At 47.5% G+C, this 23907-nt stretch overlaps 3 protein-coding genes across 3 annotated transcripts in view; 1 reads left to right on the top strand and 2 right to left on the bottom strand.

Annotated features, from left to right (window-relative positions):
* Nucleotides 1–18576, top strand: part of LOC309549955 (gastrula zinc finger protein XlCGF66.1-like) — a gene marked incomplete at its 3' end in the record, with an annotated part of 263031 nt that extends 244455 nt beyond the window's left edge. The window contains exons 3-6 of the mRNA XM_082250435.1: nt 394–528; nt 615–738; nt 10945–11042; nt 18475–18576. Coding sequence (XP_082106561.1) covers nt 394–528; nt 615–738; nt 10945–11042; nt 18475–18576 — 459 coding nt within the window. The remainder of the gene's footprint in view (nt 1–393; nt 529–614; nt 739–10944; nt 11043–18474) is intronic.
* Nucleotides 1–23907, bottom strand: part of LOC309550279 (uncharacterized protein) — a gene marked incomplete at both ends in the record, with an annotated part of 314622 nt that overhangs the window by 143085 nt on the left and 147630 nt on the right.
* LOC309549953 (oocyte zinc finger protein XlCOF8.4-like) overlaps nt 1–23907 on the bottom strand; it is a gene marked incomplete at its 5' end in the record, with an annotated part of 82605 nt that overhangs the window by 7631 nt on the left and 51067 nt on the right. The gene's annotated exons all lie outside the window — the stretch shown is intronic.

Genomic DNA, 23907 nt, shown 5'->3' with positions numbered 1-23907 from the left:
TACAGCTGTCACCTGAAGTCCGGAAAGTGATAATGCTGGCTAATCTGAAAAAGTGTATTGTGTCTGACATACCGTAGGCTCCAGACAGCTCTGAGTAGCCAAGAAGGAGTTAAATCAAAGAAAACATCCCCAGAGAGCTGCCAAACGTATGAGTCACTCTTCTGATTCAGCTCATTTGAATAGAGTTGAGTCGGAGCTTCAGTTCACTTGCTTGTCAGTAGACTCCGCAAGTGAACCGAAGATTCGATTCAATGAATCGCTTCATTTCAGTGAGTGACTCGAAATGAAACGATTCACTTCAAAGAGTCGAACTTCCCATCACTAGACCTGACCGGAGAGGTGAGGAGGATTCTGGGATTCTAACATGATATTCCTATTGGTTCTCCAATACAGAGATTTTCTCTTCTGAAGTCAGGTGATCATATGACCATCACAGTGCCTCCATGTGACTCCCTAAAACCTGAGAGACACAACATGCAGAAGATTCTAGAAGTCACCAAGAAGATGATGGAGCTGCTGACAGGAGAGGTGAGCGGTGCTGGGAATTCTGGGACATTATCCAGTAACAGACAAGGGATGTGTCTGGATGGTGACTGTATCATTGTGTGTGTCAGGTTCCTATAAGGTGTCAGGATGTCACTGTCTATTTCTCCATGGAGGAGTGGGAGTATTTAGAAGGACACAAGGATCTCTACAAGGACGTCATGATGGAGAATCAGCCGCCCCTCACATCACCGGGTAAGAGGAGACTTTATTGTAAAGGAGAGAGCAGTACGGAGGCTCCACCTAGATCCCCCATCATCTGAAGAACACATAGAAACAATGTATTCAGTCAGTGTGTGTCAGGGATGGGCTCCTGCTACTTAACGAGCAGCTCTTTTCTTTCAGAGCTCAGAAGTTGCTTAGCTGTCGTTAATTACCAGCCGCTCGTTACCACAGTGACTCACCTGGTTACCATTACCTGCCTCATTAGTCCAGCCTACAGCCAGCCCCATTTTGCTATTTAAGTAGCTTTGCTCATTTCCTCCTTGCCCTTGCGTGGTCTATGCTCTCCAGTGTGTTCCTGTGTATGACTTGCCGTGGCTGACGTCTCTTCCGATACCTGTTCCTGATTTGTTTTGCCTGACTACGCTGACTTATGGTTTCCTGATCCTTGCTCCTCTGATTTCCTGTTCTGGCATCCAAACCCCGGCTTCTGTTTTTGACTACGTTCCTGAACTGTTATTTTTGCTATTTACTTAAAGGTGTGATTTTAACTGCACTTTCTGTTGAAGCACTTAATACCACTGCAGCCTCATGCCTCCCCACTTACCATTGAGGCTTTTGATGGGAGACCTCTACAGCTTGCCCATGTGACCTATGAAACCACTCCGTTGACCATGGCTGTAGGGGCTCTTCACCATGAGATAATTCAAATTCCTAGTGATTTCCTTACCTCATTACCCAGTTGTCATTGGTTATCCTTGGTTACAGAGGCCCAATCCCTCTTTTAATTGCCATAATGCTGAGGTTTTGTCATGGTTCCCACAATGCACTAATCTTTTTAGAAAGTGATTAAGATCATGTGCACGTCTTCAGTCTCTTTATTGCCAGAAGAGTACCATGAATTCTGTGATGTCTTTGACAAAGGTCAGGCCGCTATTTTGGCACATCGGCCTCATGAGTGCACAGTTGACCTTCAACCCTGGTGCCATTCCTCCTCGTGGCCGGGTTTACCTGCTGTCTGTCTCAGAGGAGAAGGCAATGGAGAATTATGCTGCGATTTAACTATCTCCGGGGTTCATCTGCAAATTCTCTTCTCCTTCCAGTGCCGGCTTTTTCTTTGTGGAAAAAAAAAAGAGTGGCGAACTGAGTCTCTGTATGGATTATAGGCGTCTCATTTGCATTACTGTTAAAAATACTTATCTGATCCCATTGATAACGGAATTATTTGACTGCCTCAAGGGAACAAAGGTCTTCACTATGTTCGATTTGCGAGGGGCATACAATCTTGTGAGGATTAATGAGGGCCGCAAATGGAAATTTAATACTAGGACCGGACACTACGAATACCTCATAATGCCCTGTGGTCTCTGCAACGCTCCTGCAGTTTTCCAGGACTTTATTAACGATGTCCTCTGAGATATGCTGCCATAATGTGTCTTAATTTACCTGGGTGATCTCATATATTCTAAATCCCTACAGAACCACCACACAGAAGTCACTCTCGTGTGCTAAAGAGGTTGAGAGAAAGCAACCTCTATTGCAAGTTGTAAAAGTGCGAGTTCCATGAACAGGTTCAATTTTTGGGTTATGTCATTTGTGCTGCCAGGTTTTCGATGGACCCAGAGAAGCCATCTGCAGTCTTAAAGTGGCTTTGGCCTATAGGTCTACGTCCTCTACAACATTTTCTTGGCTTTGCCAATTATTTTCAGAAATTTATGAGTAATTTCTCTTTTCTGGTCAAACCCCTGACTGATACTGTATGACCAGAAAAGAGGGCAACCCACAGAATTGGTCCCGGAATCCATTAAAGCCTTTGAATCCTTCAAAGCCACTTTTGCTTCAGTTCCAGTGCTGGAACATCCTGATCCCATGTTACCCGTCATTCTTGAAGTTGGTGCATCTGAGAGTGGAGTAGGAGCTTTCCTGTCTCAACCTCCTACCCCTGAGAGTTCTATCCATCCTTGTGGCTACTTTTCTAAAAAATTGTCTATAGCAGAATGAAATTCTGAAACTGGGGACAGAGAATTATTAGCCATAATTTTAACTTTTAACATAATTTTAAAATTTTGACTGACCATAAGAAGCTTTCATTCTTGTCTGAGGCTAGACGTTTATCTCCTGGAAGGGCTCAGTGGGACCTTTTTCTGTCAAGCTTCAATTACATAGTCTCATTCTTACCTGATACAAAGAATATAAGAGCAGATGCCTTATTGCCGCAGTTTTCCTCCTCTTCCAAAATGGAGTCTGTTCCCACTCCTGTGATACCTTCGGACTGCATTTTGGCTATTTTTTTTCTAGTCTCACTTCACCTTTGGGTGAGAGAATGATGCCCTCTCAGATCCATTCTCCTCCTGGAAAACCTCATGACTGCTTTCTTGTCCCCGAGAATCTCCGCATCATTTTCCTCCAGACCTACCATTCACCTAAGACAGCTGGGCACCCAGGAAAAAATCAACAAAATATGGACATATTGTTGAGACCTAAGGCCTATGTCTCAACAATGCTGGTGGCCAAGTCTCCATGCTCATGAAACCAGCTTTGTAGCCCCTTGTCCTGTGTGTGCTCAGAATAAAACATCACAACACGTTCCAGTGGACCTCCTTCAACCCATACCCAGAGGCGAGAGGCCTTGGACCCACTTGTCTATTGATTTTATTGTGGATTTACCCAACTCCCATAGCAACACAGTTTATTCATATGGTGGTTGACCGTTTTTCAAAAATGGCACATTGTATTCCACTAAAGAAGTTGCCTGTGTCCAAGGAACTGGCATCAATTTTCACTGGAGAGTTCTTTCAGTTACATGGGTTACCTAAAGTTATCATCTCAAACAGGGGTAGCCAGATGGTGTCACGCAAGTTTTGGTGAGCCTTTTGTGCACAGTTGGGAGTTCAGCTTTCTTTCTCTGCATATCACCCACAGTCCAATGGGGCCACAGAATGGGCCGACCAAGCCTGGGAGCAGTTCTTACGTTGCTATATTTCTGGCCACCATATCTTCTGGTGGGACCTGTTACCTTGGGTAGAGTTTGCTCACAATAGCACCATCAATGCTGCCTCCTGATTATCTCAGTTTATGGTGAACTATGAGTTCCTGCCATCCATGTTGCCTGATACATCTGTTCCGCAAGTCATTTCTGCGTTAGAGCAACATCTTCAGGAACTCTGTTCCACTTGGGTGCAGGTCCAAGAATCTTTGCAACACTCCAGGGAGAGGTACAAACCATGCTGGCCGCCGATGCCTACCTTCACCCTCCTACCAAGTGGGGGAGAGGGTCTGGCTGTCTTCCCATTACCTCTGATTCTGTGTTCCCTCATTAAAACTGGCACCTCAGAACACTTAACTCCACCGACCCCTCCAGTGGATTTCTTCAGAATTCCCAGCCCCAAGACGACCTACGCACCATTAATGGTTGCCCCCTGTGCCCGGACACAGCGCGTTCTCCTCTGGGGGTGTCCGGATATGTGGGGGGAGCCACAACTGCCCTTGAAAGTGCCTTGTTCGTTGCACACCCAACCGAGGTGGAGGTTGCAATTGGTTCATGTTTATGTGTTCTCCCCATGCTCCTGCACCAAGGGAATGGGGAACAAGATTATCCTCACCTCCTTGAATGGTTTACAATGTCTATTGTACGATGATCTTGTACATTCCTACACTTCACTGTATGATTGAGTCGTGGTTTGTTCACTCACCCTATTTTCTGTGCATATTATTGCTGTTTCTCCTGTTTTTTCTTTTCGATGATCTTTGTATTGCTTTGTATTGCTTAAAAGTGATGTTCACTTCTTATGTCATTCCATTTTAACACAATAAAATGTTTTGGAAAAAAAAAAAAAACTGGCACCTCGGTATATTGGGCCTTTCCACATACTTTATAAGGTTAACATGGTGGCCTACTGATTAGATCTTCCAACGTTCGTATTTACAACGTATTCCATGTTTCCTTACGTGTTATTGCTATACCACCTCAGTACCATGCCTTCGCCTGCTTAAGGTTGACAACCATTGGAATATGAGATACAATCTATCATTGACTCCCGTAGGTTTAGTGGACACATACGCTATCTAGTTCACAGAGGGGTTACGGTCCAGGGGAACGCTCTTGGGTTTCATCCTCGGACGTAAATGCTCCTGCCCTGTTCCAGGCTTTCTGTATACATTTTCCCCTCAAGTCTGGTGCTCCCCCAAGGGGGAGGGATTGTTGGGGAAGAGGGTACTGTCAGGGCTGGTGTCAGGGCACAAACACCAGGAGAAGGGCTCTAGGACCCAGCAGCGCTATCAGCACTTTGGCAGGAGAAAGACTTTAGGACCCAGCAGCACTACCAGCAATTTACCTGGGCCTATTTAAGGAAACCTGCCAGTGATTTTAGTTGCTGGTTGATCTTCAGCTCCTCCAGTGTATTATCCCTGTGATATTCCAGTTCCTGTCTCCTGTTACCAACCCGGCTTGTCCTTGACCTGTCTCCTGATTGCTTCCTGTGTTTGACCTCGGCTATCCACCTGACCACGCTTGCTCTGATATCCACCTGGCTCCTGATCTCGGCTATCCACCTGACCACGCTTGCTCTGATATCCACCTGGCTCCTGATCTTGGCTATCCACCCGACCACGTTCCAGTCTCAGCATTATCCAAGTCCTGCAAACACCTCACGGGCGCCACCTGTCTGCTGATTCCACTCCAGCACTCCAGCTGTACTCTGGATCCTCCTGCACACAGTCCAGCAGGCGACCCGTGCTACTTTGGGCCTGACCTCTCCTGTTCTCATCCTCAGGGGGGTCTGGAACTTAGCCGCAAGGGAAGCCCTCTCTCTCCATTGGCCTCTAGCACCAGGTACGTGATAGTATCAACCAGCCAAGATGTCTGAGGCCGAGAGAGGTGCTTCCGCATTAGAGGCCCTATGTCAGCAGATTACAGTTCTTACACAAGCAGTCCAGAGCTTACAAGATGGCTACTTTCAGCTGGAAGGACGCCTTCACCCTCTCAGTTGTTCTGCTACAGCCGCACCTGCTATGGGTTTACCCCCTCCCGAGCCCAGAGTTCCCACTCCCGATCGCTTTTCAGGTGACCGACGGAAATTCAGAGCTTTCAAAAATGCTTGTGACCTTTACTTTGCCCTGCAACCAAGGACTTTTTCTCTTGAGACTGTCAAGGTGGGTTTCATCATTTCACTCTTATCTGATGAGCCACAGTCCTGGGCTCATAATCTCATTGAGCAAAAGAACTCAGTCCTGGATTCAGTTTTCACCTTCTTTGAAGCTATGGCTACCTTATATGATGATCCACAACGGACGGCCACCGCAGAGTCGGCCCTTCATGCTCTTGTACAAGGCAGACGACCTGTGGAGGATTACATTGTGAAATTTCGCAAGTGGTCAGCTGATACTGGGTGGAATGATGCCGCCCTAAAATACCAGTTCCGGCAAGGCTTATCTGAGTCTCTCAAGGACGAGTTGGCTAGGATTGAGGCTCCCGCCTCACTAGAAAGTCTCATCCAAGTCTCTATCCAACTAGACCGACGGCTGCGGGAGCGAAGGTCCGAACGCACTCAGACCCTTCGACCCACATGGATAATGCCAAAGGTCCCAGGACCAACACTCCCAGCCTCTATTCCCCAGTCCATGAATATGTCCGATGGGGAACCCATGCAAACTGGCCTACTCCGCCCTGCTTTAACCCCTGAAGAGAGAGCACGCAGACGACAGGATAACTTGTGTCTCTACTGTGGGACTTCGGGCCACTTCCTTCGCTGTTGTCCTGTTCGCCCAAGGAAGTCCAGCCTTCCACGCCCCTCTTACCTTCAGTTGTCTGGGACTATATCCACTCATTTAATTCTCCCCATCTCTCTGCAGGTGGATGGAAAGGAAGTAAAGCTGCAGGCGATCATTGACTCTGGAGCCTGTAGTTGCTTCCTGGATATCAACCTAGCCAAGAACTTGCGCATACCCCTGAAACTGAAGGAACAAAGACTTGATGTACATTTAGCAGATGGCACTGCTCCTAGCTCTGGACCAGTCACTCAGGAGACTATCCCTGTCCTTGCCACAACAGAAGCAGGCCATCGGGAATTCCTCCTCTTTGATGTCATCAGGTCTCCTATTTTCCCAGCCATCCTAGGGATACCCTGGCTACAGGCCCACAACCCGCAAATTGACTGGCCCAAGGGAGAAATCATCTTCTCATCTTCCTATTGTCAGCAACACTGTGGCGTCCCCACGCCTGTCAACTCTTCAGTGTGTCTCTCCGTTCAACCTACACCGGATCCCTGTCATGCTGTTCCTTCAGCCTACCTTGACTTCCTTGATGTGTTTGACAAAAAAGGTGCAGATGCCTTGCCCCCACATCGGTCCTACGACTGCCCAATTGAGTTGCTACCTGGAGCAGAAGTCCCCTTTGGGCGCATCTTTCCGTTATCCGAAGTGGAGCTGGAGGCCCTCCGACAATATATAGATGAAAACCTTGCCAAAGGATTCATCCGCCCTTCATCGTCACCTGCTGGAGCTGGCATTTTCTTCGTCGAGAAGAAGGATCGTTCTCTCAGACCATGCATTGACTATAGGGACCTTAATAAAATTACTATCAAGAACAGATACCCACTCCCTCTCGTCCCTGAGTTATTCCAAAGATTCCGAACAGCCCAGGTTTTCACGAAGTTGGACTTGCGGGGGGCCTATAACCTGGTTCGTATTAGGGAAGGTGATGAGTGGAAGACCGCCTTCCGAACACGCTTTGGTCACTTTGAGTACCTTGTGATGCCCTTCGGGCTATGTAATGCCCCCGCCACATTCCAACATTTTGTGAATGATATTTTCAGAGAATACCTTGACCTGTTCTTAATCGTCTATCTGGACGACATACTAATTTTCTCAGCCTCGCTTGAACTCCATCGAGAGCACGTCAGAAAAGTGTTAAAGACCTTAAGAACCCATGGCTTATATGCTAAAGCAGAAAAGTGTGAGTTCAAGAAACAATCTATCCAGTTCTTAGGACTCATAATCTCCATGAAAGGGATTTCCATGGATCCTCAGAAGGTATCAGCAATCTTGGAGTGGCCTGCACCTTCTGACAAGAAAGGGGTCCAGAGGTTTGTGGGCTTCGCTAATTTTTATAGGAAATTTATTCGGAATTTCTCAACTATTATTGCCCCGATCACCCAGCTCACTCGCCTGCACTCACGCTTCTCCTGGAACCAAGATTCTCAAGCAGCTTTCGAAAAACTGAAGGCTCTCTTCACCTCTGCTCCAGTGTTGCAACACCCTGACCCAGCTCTTCCCTTTGTCCTTGAGGTGGACGCATCCGAAGTGGCTACGGGAGCCGTGCTCTCGCAGCGTCAGGGCCCAAAGGCCCTGCTCCACCCAGTAGCCTATTGCTCCAGGAAGCTGAATCAGGCCGAAAGAAACTATGACGTGGGTGACAGAGAACTCCTGGCAATTAAAGTTGCTCTCGAAGAATGGAGGTACCTCCTGGAGGGCGCTAACCATCCAATTATGATCTTCACAGATCACAAAAATTTGGAATATTTAAGATCTGCAAAACGCCTAAGACCTCGACAAGCCAGGTGGGCCTTATTCTTTTCGAGATTTAATTTCCACTTGACATACCGCCCAGGTTCCAAAAATGGGAAAGCCGATGCCCTGTCCAGGATGTTCCCCGAATCTGCTGAATGTGCTCCTCCAAGCACTATCTTTTCTGCCCAAAATTTTTTGCTGATTCAACCTAACCTAAAGGCATCCATTGAACAAGCTTCTGTATCGTGCCCCGAATCCGAACATGACTCGTTAAGGAGGCAGGGTGGATTACTTTGGCACCAGGACAAAATCTTTGTACCTCAAGAAGCTAGGTCTCTGGTTCTCAGGGCATTCCACGACCACCGACTTGCAGGGCACTTTGGGGCCCGTAAAACTAACGAGCTCATTCAGCGGTCCTTTTGGTGGCCTAACCTCAGTCGGGACTGTAGATCCTACGTCAAGTCATGCACCATATGTCTACGTAGCAAAAGTGACAAAGTCAAAGCCTGGGGTTTATTAAGACCCTTGCCTATCCCTAATCGCCCCTGGGAAATGATTTCTATGGATTTTATTGTTGATCTTCCTCCCTCTGAAAGATTCACGACCATCCTTGTTGTGGTAGACCGATTATCAAAAATGGCCCACTTCATACCAATGATTGGTACTCCCTCTGCAGCGGAAACCGCTCACATGTTTATCAAGGAGATCATAAGACTTCATGGACTACCAAAGAACATTGTTTCAGATCGGGGGGTGCAATTCACCTCTAGGTTTTGGAGAGCCCTTTGTAAAGCCTTGGAAGTGGAACTCTGCTTATCATCTGCCTACCATCCCCAAAGTAATGGGCAAACGGAGCGTACTAACCAAACCCTCGAGCAATACCTCCGCTGCTTTTCAGCTTTTTCCCAAGAGGACTGGGCATCCCTGCTTCCGCTGGCGGAATTTGCCTATAATAACTCTGTCCATTCAGCTACAAATCAGTCCCCATTCTGGGCTAATTATGGATTCCACCCTGCTGCCCTGCCTGAAATTATGCCTGAAACTTCTGTACCCACCTTGCAGGACAGACTGGTTTTCATTCAAAACAATTATCAGGTCCTCCGGGAGTCCATACAGAAAGCCCAAGTGGATTACAAAAAACACTTTGATCGGAAACGGAGGGGAAATCCTTCCTTCAAGGTTGGGGACAAAGTGTGGCTGTCTACTGCCAACCTGAAATTGGCCTGCCCTTCACGGAAGCTAGGGCCAAGGTATATTGGGCCTTTTCAGATCAAACGGGAAATTAACCCAGTGGCTTACGAACTATCTTTGCCTGACTCATATAGGATCCATCCGGTTTTTCACACCTCCTTGCTTAAACCAACTGTTCCAGATCCATTTCCAGGGAGAGTGGAGCCACCTCCACCGCCAGTGACGATTGGTGAGGACACAGAATTCGAGGTGGAAGCAATCCTGGACTGCAGGAAGAGAGGGAGACAAACCCAATTCTTAATTAAATGGAAAGGGTATCCACCCGAAGAAAGCTCATGGGAACCCGAAGCCAATGTACATGCCCCCAGACTCCTCCAAGAGTTTAAGGACAAATACCCAGAGAAAATTTCTCAAATAGGCATCCGGAGGCTGCCCGTCAAGGGGGGGGGCACTGTCAGGGCACAAACACCAGGAGAAGGGCTCTAGGACCCAGCAGCGCTATCAGCACTTTGGCAGGAGAAGGACTTTAGGACCCAGCAGCACTACCAGCAATTTACCTGGGCCTATTTAAGGAAACCTGCCAGTGATTTTAGTTGCTGGTTGATCTTCAGCTCCTCCAGTGTATTATCCCTGTGATATTCCAGTTCCTGTCTCCTGTTACCAACCCGGCTTGTCCTTGACCTGTCTCCTGATTGCTTCCTGTGTTTGACCTCGGCTATCCACCTGACCACGCTTGCTCTGATATCCACCTGGCTCCTGATCTCGGCTATCCACCTGACCACGCTTGCTCTGATATCCACCTGGCTCCTGATCTTGGCTATCCACCCGACCACGTTCCAGTCTCAGCATTATCCAAGTCCTGCAAACACCTCACGGGCGCCACCTGTCTGCTGATTCCACTCCAGCACTCCAGCTGTACTCTGAATCCTCCTGCACACAGTCCAGCAGGCGACCCGTGCTACTTTGGGCCTGACCTCTCCTGTTCTCATCCTCAGGGGGGTCTGGAACTTAGCCGCAAGGGAAGCCCTCTCTCTCCATTGGCCTCTAGCACCAGGTACGTGATAGCTGGGCTCCTGATAGTTAGCCAGCTGCTCTTTTCTTTCAGTGTTTAGAAGCTGCTTGGCTGTCGGGTAACTACCAGCCGCTTGTTACCACAATGACTCACCTGATTACTATTTCCTGCCTCATTAGTCCAGCCTACAGCCACCCCCTTTTTTGCTTTTGAAGCAGCTGAGCTCATTTCCTCCTTGCCCTTGCTTGGTCTATGATCTCCAGTGTGTTTCTGTGTGTTACTTGCCCGGGCTGACTTCTCTTCCTATTCCTGATTTTTGCTTCCGACTATGTTGACTTCTGGTTTCTTGACCCTGGCTCCTCTGATTACCTGCTCTGGCATCCAAGTCCTGGCTTCTGTTTTTGACTGAATTCCTGAACTGTTATTTTTTTCTATGTCATTAAAGGTGTGTTTTTTTTTTTTTTAACTGTACTTTCTGTCTTCGCCTGGTTTATGGTCCCCGACAGTGTGTGTGTGTGTGTTTCCTACAGATGGATCCAGTAATGGAAACCAACCAGAGAGATGTCCCCGTCCTCTGTATTCCCGGGATTCCACACAAGAAGGTCACACCATCCCTCACCATCATCAGGTAGATGAGAAACAATCACTATCACTGATAGTATCATTAGGATCTGTACATTATCTGCATTGTTACCATTGATGTCATTTTTATTATATATTCAGAGTGGAAACCTGAGAGATTCGAAAGTTGAGGTTAAAGACGAAATAAAAGAGGAGGATGATGAGGATGGGGTCATAGAGGAAGTACACAAAGATCTGTACCAGGACACCATGGTGGAGTCATCCAGCTACAGAAACCCACCAGAGAGATGCCCCCGTCCTCTGTATTCCCAGGATTCCACACAGGAAGGTCACACCGTCCCTCACCATCATCAGGTAGATGATTGCTTGTAAATCATACCTACCAATAATTTTCAATCGTGTTTTTTTACAATGAATATTTTATTATATCTTTCAGAATGAAAACTCCAAGAATAATATTGTTGTAAAAGAAGAGTATAAAGAGGAGGATGAGGAGTATCGAGTGATGGAGCAGGTTTCAGAAGGACACAACAATATGATGAAGCCACCTAATACCAGAAACCCACCAGAGAGATGTCCCCGTCCTCTGTATTCCCGGGATTCCACACAGGAAGGTCACACCATTCCTCAATGCTACAAGGTTGGTGGGATGGAGTATCTAGAACATGGATTTGTGGAGGGGATGTGTGTGTTTTTTATGTAAGCTTATATCTTCCAGATATTCTCTCTTATTTTCTTGGTTTAGAGTGGAGATCCAATTGATATAGAATTTGAGGTTAAAGCAGAAGAAGAGACGTATGTGAGGGATGATCAGCAGTCTATGGAGGAGGATGGAATAACGGGGACATTTTTAGAGGAGGACACTCCTACAGAGATCAGCACAGGTGGGTCCTTAACACTAAATCCATTCCTCCACCCATACTGCTCACTGATTGGTCCAGAGTAGGACGGGGACTGGGTGATATCAGCCTGTAATCCCCTGGTCACTTTCCTGAGCCGTGTTCCCCGTCCTGTATTCCTGTATTTCTCTCGGATGTTCCTTCTCTGTGCTGCAGACACAATTTATGTCTCTAGACTGGGTTTATGGATATTCTGGGGTTCAGCTGGCAGTAAAATGTTGATGTTCACCATAGACGTTGCTCAGCCTAGACCCCTGGGCTATGAACCTTGGGTCTTCTGCCCCATGCCCAGGTCTACCAAGATCTCTGACAGAACAATTCTCCTGGGGTTACTTGCTCTGTTATTTGCTGGCTGTGCGGGGTGGAGGGATATGTCTGTATAGTCTCACACCCAAGTCACTGAGTTCCTTTCATTTTTATTGAGCCGTGTATATTCTATCTATACAATGCACACACTGTTACACACAAACACACAAAAACTTGAAGAAAAGACATGAAAAGACACGCACACTGGTGAACAGTCGCAAACAGTTTTACAATCCACAGTAAACATGAATGAGCCACAAATCCACCCTTCTGGTGTCACGGAGAATAAGCTGACAGTGCGCCACTCTGCAATTCCAGGTGTACTCTCACCTCTTCAGATGGACCCCATTGCTCCATACCAAGAGGACACACCCAGCATGAAATCACACACCTTCAGGTACATGTAGGCGGAGCCTCCTCTTTAGGTAGCCAGCTCCTGATACTAGAGATAGAGACTCCATAGTGCTCACTGTTATATTTATTACATGGATAAGAAAAGCACTCACAAGGTTAAAAAAGCAATCCAGTATTGAATACACACAATCACTGCAGATTCCCCAAGCATCAGTCTCAGTGTGACTTGAGGGCACTCCGCCCAACGTGATGTTGTCCTCAAACCACTCCCATCTGATGCGTTGCATCCTGATTTGACTTCCCCAAAGATATATATGGTCTTCAGGATCAGTCCAGTCTTCATCTTGGTTGTTCTCCCCCCTTCCTCACTCTCTGACCTCTGGTGGGGCTCAGCCCGCTGTTATTCATGACTAAATCATGGTCTAAATAAGGAAGTGCGGGACTTCTTGTGTTGGGAAGATGGCAATGAGTGATGGAGGGGGAGGGGACACTCGTCCTATAATCCCCTCATCACTGTCACTCCTATAAAAGACAGTTCTCGTTGTTTCCTCACTCTCTGACTAAGGTCCATGAATAAAGAAATGAACTGGTAGGAGATCAGAGGACCCATTTACTAGTTACCTTGAGGGGGGAATTGTAAGATCTTCAGAGACAAAGCTGCCTGATGTGGGTGGAGTCCTGGTTTAGGGGAACCAACTTGCTGATGTCTAGTAATAATCTTTTTATTTCTATTTTAGTACATGGATGGGAGATGAGGAAAACCTCAGAGGATTGTCTCACTTTGTCTCCAGACTGTAAATTAGAAGATGAGGACATCACACAGTATAGTCCAGGAGAAAACCCGGCTACCTCAAAAGTCCATCCGACACCATACAGTGTAGATGGACCATCATATTCCTCTTATCCTGAGGAACCTCAGACTGTGAGGGACAGTGCCGGACCATCGTATTCCTCTTATCCTGAGGAACCTCAGACTGTGAGGGACAGTGCCGGACCATCGTATTCCTCTTATCCTGAGGAACTTCAGACTGTGAGGGACAGTGCCGGAACATCGTATTCCTCTTATCCTGAAGAACCTCAGACTGTGAGGGACAGTGCCGGACCATCGTATTCCTCTTATCCTGAGGAACCTCAGACTGTGAGGGACGGTGCCGTCCTTACAACAGATAAGAGGTTCTCCTGTGCTGAGTGCGGGAAGAGTTTCAGTTTTAAATCCAATCTTAATGTGCATAAAAGGTCTCACACTGGTGAGAAGCCGTATTCCTGTCCTGAATGTGGGAAATGTTTTGCACAGAAGTGTATTCTTTACAAGCATCAGAGATTTCACACGGGGGAGAAGCCGTATTCCTGTCTTGAGTGCGGGAAATGTTTTGCACAGAAGTCTAGTCTTCACAATCATCAGAGCTCACACACTGGTGAGAAGCTTTATTCTTGTCCTGAGTGCGGAAAATGTTTTTCACACAAATCATATGTTTCCACACATCAGAGATTGCACACGGGGGAAAAGCCATATTATTGTTCGGAGTGCGGAAAATGTTTTTCACGCAAGTCACATCTTTCCACACATCAGAGATTGCACACGGGGGAAAAGCCATATTTCTGTCCTGAGTGCGGGAAATGTTTTGCACAGAAGTCCTATCTTTCCACACATTAGAGATCGCACACTGGGGAGAAGCCGTATTCCTGTCCTGAGTGTGGGAAGTGTTTTTCATGGAAGTCCGCTCTTTCCACACATCAGAAATTTCACACAGGTGAGAAGCCGTATTCCTGTCCTGAGTGCGGGAAATGTTTTGCACTGAAGTCCAATCTTTCCACACATCAGAGATCACACACTGGTGAGAAGCCGTATTCCTGTCCTGAGTGTGGGAAATGTTTTTCATGCAAATCCACTCTTTGCACACATCAGAAATTTCACACAGGTGAGAAGCCGTATTCCTGTCCTGAGTGTGGGAAATGTTTTGCACAGAAGTCCAATCTTTACAAACATCAGAGATCTCACACGGGGGGATAAGCCATATTCCTGTCCTGAGTGAGGGAATTGTTCCTCACTGAAGTCCTGTCTTCCTGTACATCAGGGGTCCCACACAACCCTGGAGGTGTATTAGTGCCTTGAGTGCGGGAAATGTCTTCTATATGAATGTTGCTGGACATGTGAGGAAGAAGCACACCCTGATATACAGATATACTCCATGGCTGATCTTCATCATGTAAGAAACACTTCATAAGGAGATCAGAGATCACCAAAGACATGGATGAAGTGTTGGCCCATGTTGGCCATTGATAGCAGGAGAATAATAAAAATGGAGTCCTTACCTTTCATTGGCTGAGTACATTATGTGCGGAAAGATTTCACAAACACTTACAGATCTGGTTGTTATAAATGTGTTGATGAAATGTGACCCGCATTCCCCCAGTCATGGTGAATTGGGATTTCCTATAATGGTCAGTTCCATCTAGTGGCCATAATGTGCTTTCCTGACAGATGTCCATGGCAGCATACATTTGGGTAGCCCCGCTCTCGTTCCTCCCTCATAAATGTTCAGGATAAGCCAATGGCTGCGTTCCTTTTTCGTCCTCCCTTATAGGACCATTTTTGTATGAAGTTTCCCTACCTATTGGAAGTATTGGGGGGCAGGTCTAGTGCTGGGCAGCTGTGCGGATGTCAGGAGCTTCCTTTGGTATCCAGAAGTCTTCCAGGATGTCCCGAGTGGTCATTGAGTCCCCAGCTATCAGCGGGGTGGTGTTATGGCACACATATGTAGAGGATTCATGCCTGGAGAGTGGGCCCTGCCATTGGCGGCTATTTGCATTGGCTGGGAGCCCAGCTGTTAGCGGGTGGCCATTAAGTGTTAGACACGTGAAATTCGTTTCGCTGTGAATACAAATTCCGACAATTTTTTGGTTATTCCTAGATTCGGATGTATCCAAATCTCCAAATGAAATTGTAATGAATTTAGTTGAAATCTGTTAAAATTTGTTTTGTTTATTCATTTTCTAACGAATTCCAACTTTTCAGAACGATTCGAATTCAGATCAGTCAAAAAAAATTATCGAACCGATGCAAATTCTGTGTGAAGAAATAGCTGGTTGTTAAGCAGCAAGCTGGGAAGCCGGCCACCTGCATCCTTACCAACCATGACTCATCAGCTGTCAGCGGGCTTCCCCACTGACAGTTGAATGGAAAGAAAAGAATGCCGGCATTGCCCAGCAATAGAAAAAAACAGCGTGCTCCCCCTCCCCCAGTCCCTACCAGGCCCTTCGGGGGCCAAAATGAAAGAAAAAAAAAACAGCGTGGGTTCTCCCCTAAAATCCATACCAGACCATTTATTCCGGCATGCAGCCCGGCAGGTCAGGAAAGTGGGAGGGATGAGTGAGGGCCCCCCCTCCTTAACAATACCAGGCCACATGTCTTTCAACATAGGTGGGTGGGTGCTTTTGGGAAGCTCTGCCCCCCACCCCCCCCCACCACCCTAAAGCACCTCATCCCCATATTGATAGAGACAAGGGCCTCTTCCCCACAACCGTGGCCTGTGCTTGAGGGGGTCTGCCGGCAGGGAGCTTGTCGTAATCTGAAAGCCACTTTTACCAAGGGGACCCCCAGATCCTGCCCCCCCATGTGAATGAGTATCTGGAACATATTACCCGTACCTATTCACCAAAAAAGTGTCAAAAAGTAATAAAAACACACACACAATTTTTTAAAAATCCTTTATTATAAAATAACTACTGCAGGCTCCTCCTTCATTTGACATTTCTTACATAGGTAATGGGCGGTAAGTATATCCAAGAGATATACCTAACCTACAGGTAGGCTGAAACCTACATTATTAAAGATAAGAGTACACTAACTATGAGTCATAAACAAGATGGGCTTTGATCATATACCTAGGTGACCCCTATAGAGAGAGACACCCACATATTATGGGAGTATAAACTCCATCCGGTGTATACCAACCTGCTATCCTCATAAGGTGATTATCCTTCCTCCTTTCTGTATGAATAGATATAGAATAGAGAATGTAATTACTCCTCACACTACTACACTACTACTCCTTGTACGTAGGCTCATCAGGACAGATACCTATATATACAACACGTTTTGGTCCGATTTTTTTCCCCCTGTGTCCGCCCCAGGTCAGGTTAATTTGTTGGGGGTTGGATGGAAGGCCGTGTGCTAGTAAGCCATGTTCGTATTATTATGATGTACATAAATACAGATTATGTTCTATGTGTATGAAACACTAATATTGAGTCTGATTATTTTAAAAGAAAACTGTCTGTACATCTTCATAGTCCTGAAGAAGCCTTGTGCGAAATGCGTTGACCAGTGAAGAGAGGAAATACTGTATCTACACCTACACGAACCTTATGATATATACCAACTTATCCTTGTATATGTATGATGTACATGAGTGAAATTAGTAGGAGACATTGATCTCCTGTGTACAAGCTGAGCTCAGTTTGGGGTCAGTTTCCTCATTTTATTGAGATCTGGTTTTAGATAAATCAATAAATGTTATTTTAGGATAAATCCATGTAGTTGTTATCCGTCTCATGCTGTGCCCTTAAAGTCCACACACACATGACAGTGGTTCCTTGTGAACATCTGTAGTTTCGCATTTTTTTTAGATAAGAGAAGGGATTTAGTAGGATACTCCAAATAACTATTCACAGGTGAGGACAACTCTCTCAATAGAACTGTATCACAGATCATCTGCAGGACCATAAAGCACCTGTATGGGAGGAACAAGTCCCTTTGTAGCTGAAGGAACTCAGTGAACCTTGCCTCTTCAAGACACTAGCCAGTGTCTCCTTTAACTTGCACCCAGTAACTGACTTCTAGCAGCCAGAGGAGGATCTAACAGCACAAGTCCCAAGGATCCCCTGTGGGGGTCTATACTCACAAGGCTCTTGGAGCACACACACCAGTCTTCCTCAGTAGTACCAGACAGGACCTGCAGACATCCTCCCTCAGTCAGCCCTCGTAAGGACCAATGGGGTTGCAACTTCAATGTTTTAGGCCCTCAGATCGCCCACCCAAGGCTGCCTGGCAGCTTCTGCAAGGGAGAGACAGCAGCATCCTCCCCACTTAGACTTCTCTCCCTAGAGGTAGACTGGACTGGACTACGAGCCCATGTGCTCTTCAGATATAAATACAGGTACCCAGCATGCCTTGGGGCACATCCCCTTCTTATTGGCCAGGGCTGTACAGACATTCATGCTCTCATCTGCCAGGCTTCCATCCACCTGTCCAATATATTGGATCAGTATGAATCATCAAGACAGCATGAGCTGTGTCCCTGTTAGGCAGAGAAACCAAAAACTATATCCACTCATTCTAGCACCTACCTAGGAGGGCTCTAAATCTGTATGGCAGGGTCTGTTTGATTATTCACCTGCTGGGATGGTGCTCTGATGTGAGAAGCTGCAGTGTCAGTATTCCTTTAGCAGTAATTAACCTCTTACGGGTTTTTCTCAACCAGCAAACAGAAACAACTGTTACACTGTGTTTTTTGACAGCTTAGACTTTAGCAGCCGTAGTTTGAATTGCGATTTTTAAAAAAAAAGATATTACTACATAGATTGAGTAGCAATTATTTATGGTATACTATTTTTTTCCTAACAATATGGAGTTCTCCTTTGCACCGTGTCTGTTTATCATGGATATATTTCTTACTGCGACAGGTCTTTGTGCCGCTGCAGCCTAATCCCTCTATGCTGTGACTGCTCTATGCAGGTCATAGCTGGAGGAGAGCAGCGTCTTCCTTACTGATACTGTTCCTGGATTGTCAGCCCTTCTGCAGGCCTCATAAAGCTGGTGTATGGGATGTTGACTAATGGACACTTTCTATTAAGCCTCTCCAGATCTGCATGTACAAGGAGTCTCATCTCTGACCATGTCAAGCTTTTCCCTTGCAGGATCACTCAACTGACCGGTTTAATCCTCTTCAAAGAATTCCTAAAAGGAAGATGAGGATGGTCTATAAGCAGGTTTTTGTGCCTCCCTTCTTGCAGAGATAACTGCAATGCAAGTACCATATTTATCGGCATATGACACGCACAGGCGTATAACACGCACCCTAATTTTAAGGGGGAAGTTTCAGGAAATTTTAAATAAAGAACTGTGAAGCAAAATAAGGGTCAGTGTTCATCAATGCAGCCTTATAAGTGCCCATCAATGCAGCCTCACCCTTGCAGCCATATCAGTACCCATCTGCAGCCTCAAGAATGCAGCCAGATCAGTGCCCCAGCTGCAGCCTGATAACTGCAGCCTGATCAGTGCTCATAAATGCAGCCAGATTAGTGCCAATCTGCAGCCTCTTAAATGCATCCTGATTAGAGTTGAGCGGACACCTGGATGTCCGTGTTCGGCGGGTTCGGCCGAACTTGAAAAAAAAGTCCGGGTCCGTGTCCCGGACTTTTTCCGAACTTTACCCGGACACCGAACCCCATTGAAGTCAATGGGGACCCGAACTTTCAGGCACTAAAATGGCTCTAAAACACCAATGGAAAGGGCTAGAGTGCTGCAAATGGCAACAAAACGTAGTTAAGAGCATGGCGAGTGCTGTGCAAACAAATGTGGATAGGGAAATAACTTAAAACAACAAAAAAAAAACAGAAAAATAAAACAATGTTCTTCATCTGTGAAGGACGAGGCCCATATGGAGTAGGAGGGAGGTTGAGGTGGTGGTGGTGGATGTGGCAGTGTCATAGGTGTGCGTACAGGGTGTGCCGGGTGTGCCTGGGCACACCCTAATCACCTAGGGCACATTAGCATTATCGCTCTGTTTGCCAGTGAGGAGATGGGAAAGATCTCCCTCGGACCTGCTCTGCCATAAGAGAAGTGCCACACACTTCTATTTCACTTTGCCAGCAGGGAGAGTAATGTATCGGGGCCATGTACATGTAGGCAAACACATGCATGTGTATTTAAACTTTGGGGTGCACACCCTAATGCAATAGGCTGCGCACACCTATGGGCGGTGTAGGTGGAAGCGGCGGTGGAGGAGGACGAGGTAGCCAACACTGCTTTTTTTCAGTCATTTTAAATGAGGGTACACCCCAAAAGAGTGAGAAAGATCAAAAATAGAACAATGGCTGGGTAAGGTCGGTATCCATCTCTATTCTGCACAAGGTACGGAAAAGTCCTGTGGGATCCATGCTTGGTTCCCACAGCACCTCCAAGGCGTAAAGGGCAAGCTCAGGCCATGTGCCCAATTTGGAGACCCAGAAGTTGAAGGGGGCAGACCCGTCATTCACTACATGTAGGCGTGTGCACACATACTGCTCCACCATGTTGGTGAAATGCTGCCTCCTGCTAAGACGTTCCATATGAGCTGCTGGTGCTGCTGTTTGTTGTGGCGTGCTGACAAAGCTTTTCCACATTTCGGCCATGCTAACCCTGCCTTCTGAGGTGCTGGCGGTGCCCTGGTTGCGTTGGCGACCTCCTCCTCCTCTGCCTTGGCCTTGTGCTTCCACTGTGGCCCCGCTGTCAGGTGGGAATGCCAGCAGCATGGCGTCTACCAGCGTGCGCTTGTACTCGTGCATCTTGCGATCGCGCTCCAGTGAGTGAATTAAGGACGGTACGTTGTCCTTGTAACGGGGATCCAGCAGCGTGGCCACCCAGTAATCAGCACAAGTTAGAATGTGGGCAACTCGGCAGTCGTTGTGGAGACACTGCAGCATGTAATCGCTCATGTGTGCCAGGCTGCCCAGAGGCAACTAAAGGCTGTCCTCTGTGGGAGGTGTATCGTCTGTGTCCTCTGTATCCCCCCAGCCACGCACCAGTGATGGCCATGAGCTGGCCTGGGTGCCACCCTGCTGTGAACATGGTTCCATCTCCTCCTCCTCATCCTCCAGAACTGTGCCCCTGCTGGACAATTGTGTCCCTGGCGTTTGTGGGTGCAGGAACCCACCCTCGGAGCCACTTGCGAATGACTGCCCTGAAAGCCTTGGAAATGTTACCTCTTCATCCTCCTCCTCCTCATCCTGTGCCACATCCTCTTCCATCATCGCCTGAATCGTTTTTTGAAGGAGGCATAGAAGTGGGATAGTTAAGCTGACAACGGCGTCATCGGCACTGGCCATGTTGGTGGAGTACTCAAAACAGCGCAACAAGGCACACAGGTCTCGCATGGAGGCCCAGTTATTGGTGGTGAAGTGGTGCTGTTCCGCAGAGCGACTCACGCGTGCGTGCTGCAGCTGAAACTCCACTATGGCCTGCTGCTGCTCGCACAGTCTTTCCAGCATGTGCAAGGTGGAGTTCCACCTTGTGGGCACGTCACATATGAGGCGGTGAGCGGGAAGGCCGAAGTTACGCTGCAGCGCTGACAGGCGAGCAGCAGCAGGGTGAGAACGCCGAAAGTGCGCACAGACGGCCCACACTTTCTGCAGCAGCTCTGACATATCGGGGTAATTTTTAAGGAACCTCTGCACCACCAAATTCAGCACATGCGCCAGGCAAGGGATGTGCGTTAAACCGGCTAGGCCCAGAGCTGCTATGAGATTTCGCCTGTTATCGCACACCACCAGGCCGGGCTTGAGGCTCGCTGGCAGCAACCACTCATTTGTCTGCTGTTCCATGCTCCTCCACAACTCCTGCACGGTGTGTGGTTTTTCCCCCAAACAGGCAAGTTTTAAAACTGCCTGCTGTCGTTTACCCCTGGCCGTGCTGAAGTTGGTGGTGAAGGTGTTACGCTGACCGGATGAGGAGGCGGTAGAGGATGAGGAAGCGGAGTAGGAGGAGTTAGGAACAGGAGGCAAACTGAAGCGCCCTGCAATCCTCGGTGGTGGAAGGACATGCGCCAAATTGCTATCCGCCTCAGGCCCATCCGCCACTGCATTTACCCAGTGTGCCGTTAGGGAGATATAACGCCCCTGACCGTGCTTACTGGTCCACGTATCAGTAGTTAGGTGGACCTTGGCACAGATGGCGTTGCGCAGTGCAAACCTGATTTTTTCCCCCACTTGGTTGTGCAGGAAAGGGATGGCTTGCCTGGAAAAGTAGTGGCGGCTGGGCACGACGTACTGTGGGACAGCCACTGACATAAGGCTTTTAAAACTGTGCGTCTCCACCAGACGGAATGACAGCATTTCAAAGGCCAAGAATTTTGAAATGCTGGCGTTCAGGGCCTGGGATCGCGGGTGGGCAGGGGGGTACTTCCTCTTCCTCTGAAGTGTTTGGGAGATGGAAAGCTGAACGCTTCCACGGGACATTGTGGAGATGATTGGTGACCCAGGTGGTGGTGTTGCTGACAGATCGTCTGTTTGCGGGGTGGCAGGTGCCGGTATCACTACAGATGTGGATGGAGAGGCCGAGACTGCAGCAGAAGAGGAAGCAGGAGGAGCCAGAGACCTTTCTTGGTTTTGAAGGTGTCTACTCCACTGCAGCTCGTGCTTTGCACTTAGATGCCTGATCATGCAGGTTGTGCTCAGGTTGAGAAGGTTTATGCCTCGCTTCAGGCTCTGATTGCACAGGGTGCAAACCACTCGTGTCCTGTCATCAGCACATTTTCTGAAGAACTTCCATGCTAGAGAACTCCTTTGAGCTTGCTTTGGTGCGCTCGTTCCCTTGCTGCATTGGGCTGTAGCAGGCGTAGTGTCTAGGGCACGGCCGCTCCCTCTTCTGCTGTGCTGGTGGCTCTGTGCGACCACCGCCTCTTCCTCCAAACTACTCAGGTCACCTGCATGACCTTCATTCCATGTGAAGTCGAGGACCTCATCGTCCTCCACATCATCTTCCACCCAGTCTTCACCCCTGCCCTCCTTGTCGGTCTCCACAATTCTGAATGCCGCAGCAGTTGGCACCTGCGTGTCGTCATCATCGGAGACGTGCTGCAATGGTCCTTCCATGTACTCATCTTGAGAAATAAGTGGTTGGGCATCGCTGCACTCAATCTCTTCCACTTCTGGGGCAGGGCTAGGTGGATGGCCCTGGGAAACCCTGCTGACAGAGTCATCAAAAAGAAGAAGAGACTGCTGCATTACTTGGGGCTCAGACTGCTTGCCTGATTTGCAAGGGGGTGAGGTGAAAGACGGTTGGACATTGGCTGCAGGTGCCAACTCTGACCTTTCTGCAGTAGACTGGGTGGGAGACAATGTGAAGGAACTGGAGGCACTGTCAGCAACCCAATCTACTATCGCCTGTACTTCTTCTGGCCTCATCACTTCTAGAGGCGCATGATGCCCTACCAAATACTGCTGCAGGTTCTGTCGCCTACTCACACTTGAGGAAGGTGTTTCACTTGTGTGCGTAGCTGGCACAGATCGACCACATCCTCTCCTTGCAACAGGAGCTCTACCAGCAGCACCACGACCCAGGCCACGGCCCCTATTTGACGGTCTCCTCATATTTCTGTAATTTATGATCTTGCCCTAGAAAGGTGTTTATTGAATAGCGGAACAAAACAACAACAGTATCGCACGGGTGTATCTCACAGTCAAATATGCAAACTATGCCGCAATTTAATTTTTTTTACCCCAAAAGGGTGTATATTGAATAGCGGAATAGAAAAAAGGATAAAAAACGGTGTGTCTCACACGTACAAACACAGACTAGGCCCCGATTAAAATTTTTTGTACCCTAAAGGGAGGATGAGGAAGAGGAGTAGGAGGAGTTCGGAACAGGAGGCAAACTGAAGTGCCCTGAAATCCTTGGTGGTGGAAGGAGATGCGCCAAACAAATTTAAAAGGTGTATCTCACACGTACCGATACAGACTATGCCGTAATTTAATTTTTTACACTCCAAAAGGGTGTATATTGAATAGCGAAATAGGAAAAATTTTATAATACGGTGTATCTCACACGTAGAAACACAGACTAGGCCCCGATTACAATTTTTTGTACCCTAAAGGCAGGATGAGGAAGAGGAGTAGGAGGAGTTGGGAACAGGAGGCAAACTGAAGCGCCCTGCAATCCTCGGCGGTGGAAGGAGATGCGCCAAACAAATTTAAAAAGGTGTATCTCACATGTACCGATACAGACTGTGCCATAATTTAATTTTTTACACTCAAACCGGGTGTATATTGAATAGGGGAAAAGGAAAATTTTTATAAAACGGTGTATCTCACACGTACAAACACAGACTAGGCCCCGATTACAATTTTTTGTACCCTAAAGGCAGGATGAGGAAGAGGAGTAGGAGGAGTTGGGAACAGGAGGCAAACTGAAGCGCCCTGCAATCCTCGGCGGTGGAAGGAGATGCGCCAAACAAATTTAAAAAGGTGTATCTCACATGTACCGATACAGACTATGCCGTAATTTAATTTTTTACACTCAAACAGGGTGTACATTGAATAGCGGAATAGTAAAAATTTTACAAAACGGTGGTGTATCTTACACGTACAAACACA

This window comes from Pelophylax lessonae (genome assembly GCF_965119305.1).
Source record: "Pelophylax lessonae genome assembly, chromosome: 3".
Taxonomy (NCBI): Eukaryota; Metazoa; Chordata; class Amphibia; order Anura; family Ranidae; genus Pelophylax; species Pelophylax lessonae.
Note: the sequence above shows the minus strand (reverse complement) of the source record. Positions and strands in the feature narration are given on the sequence as shown.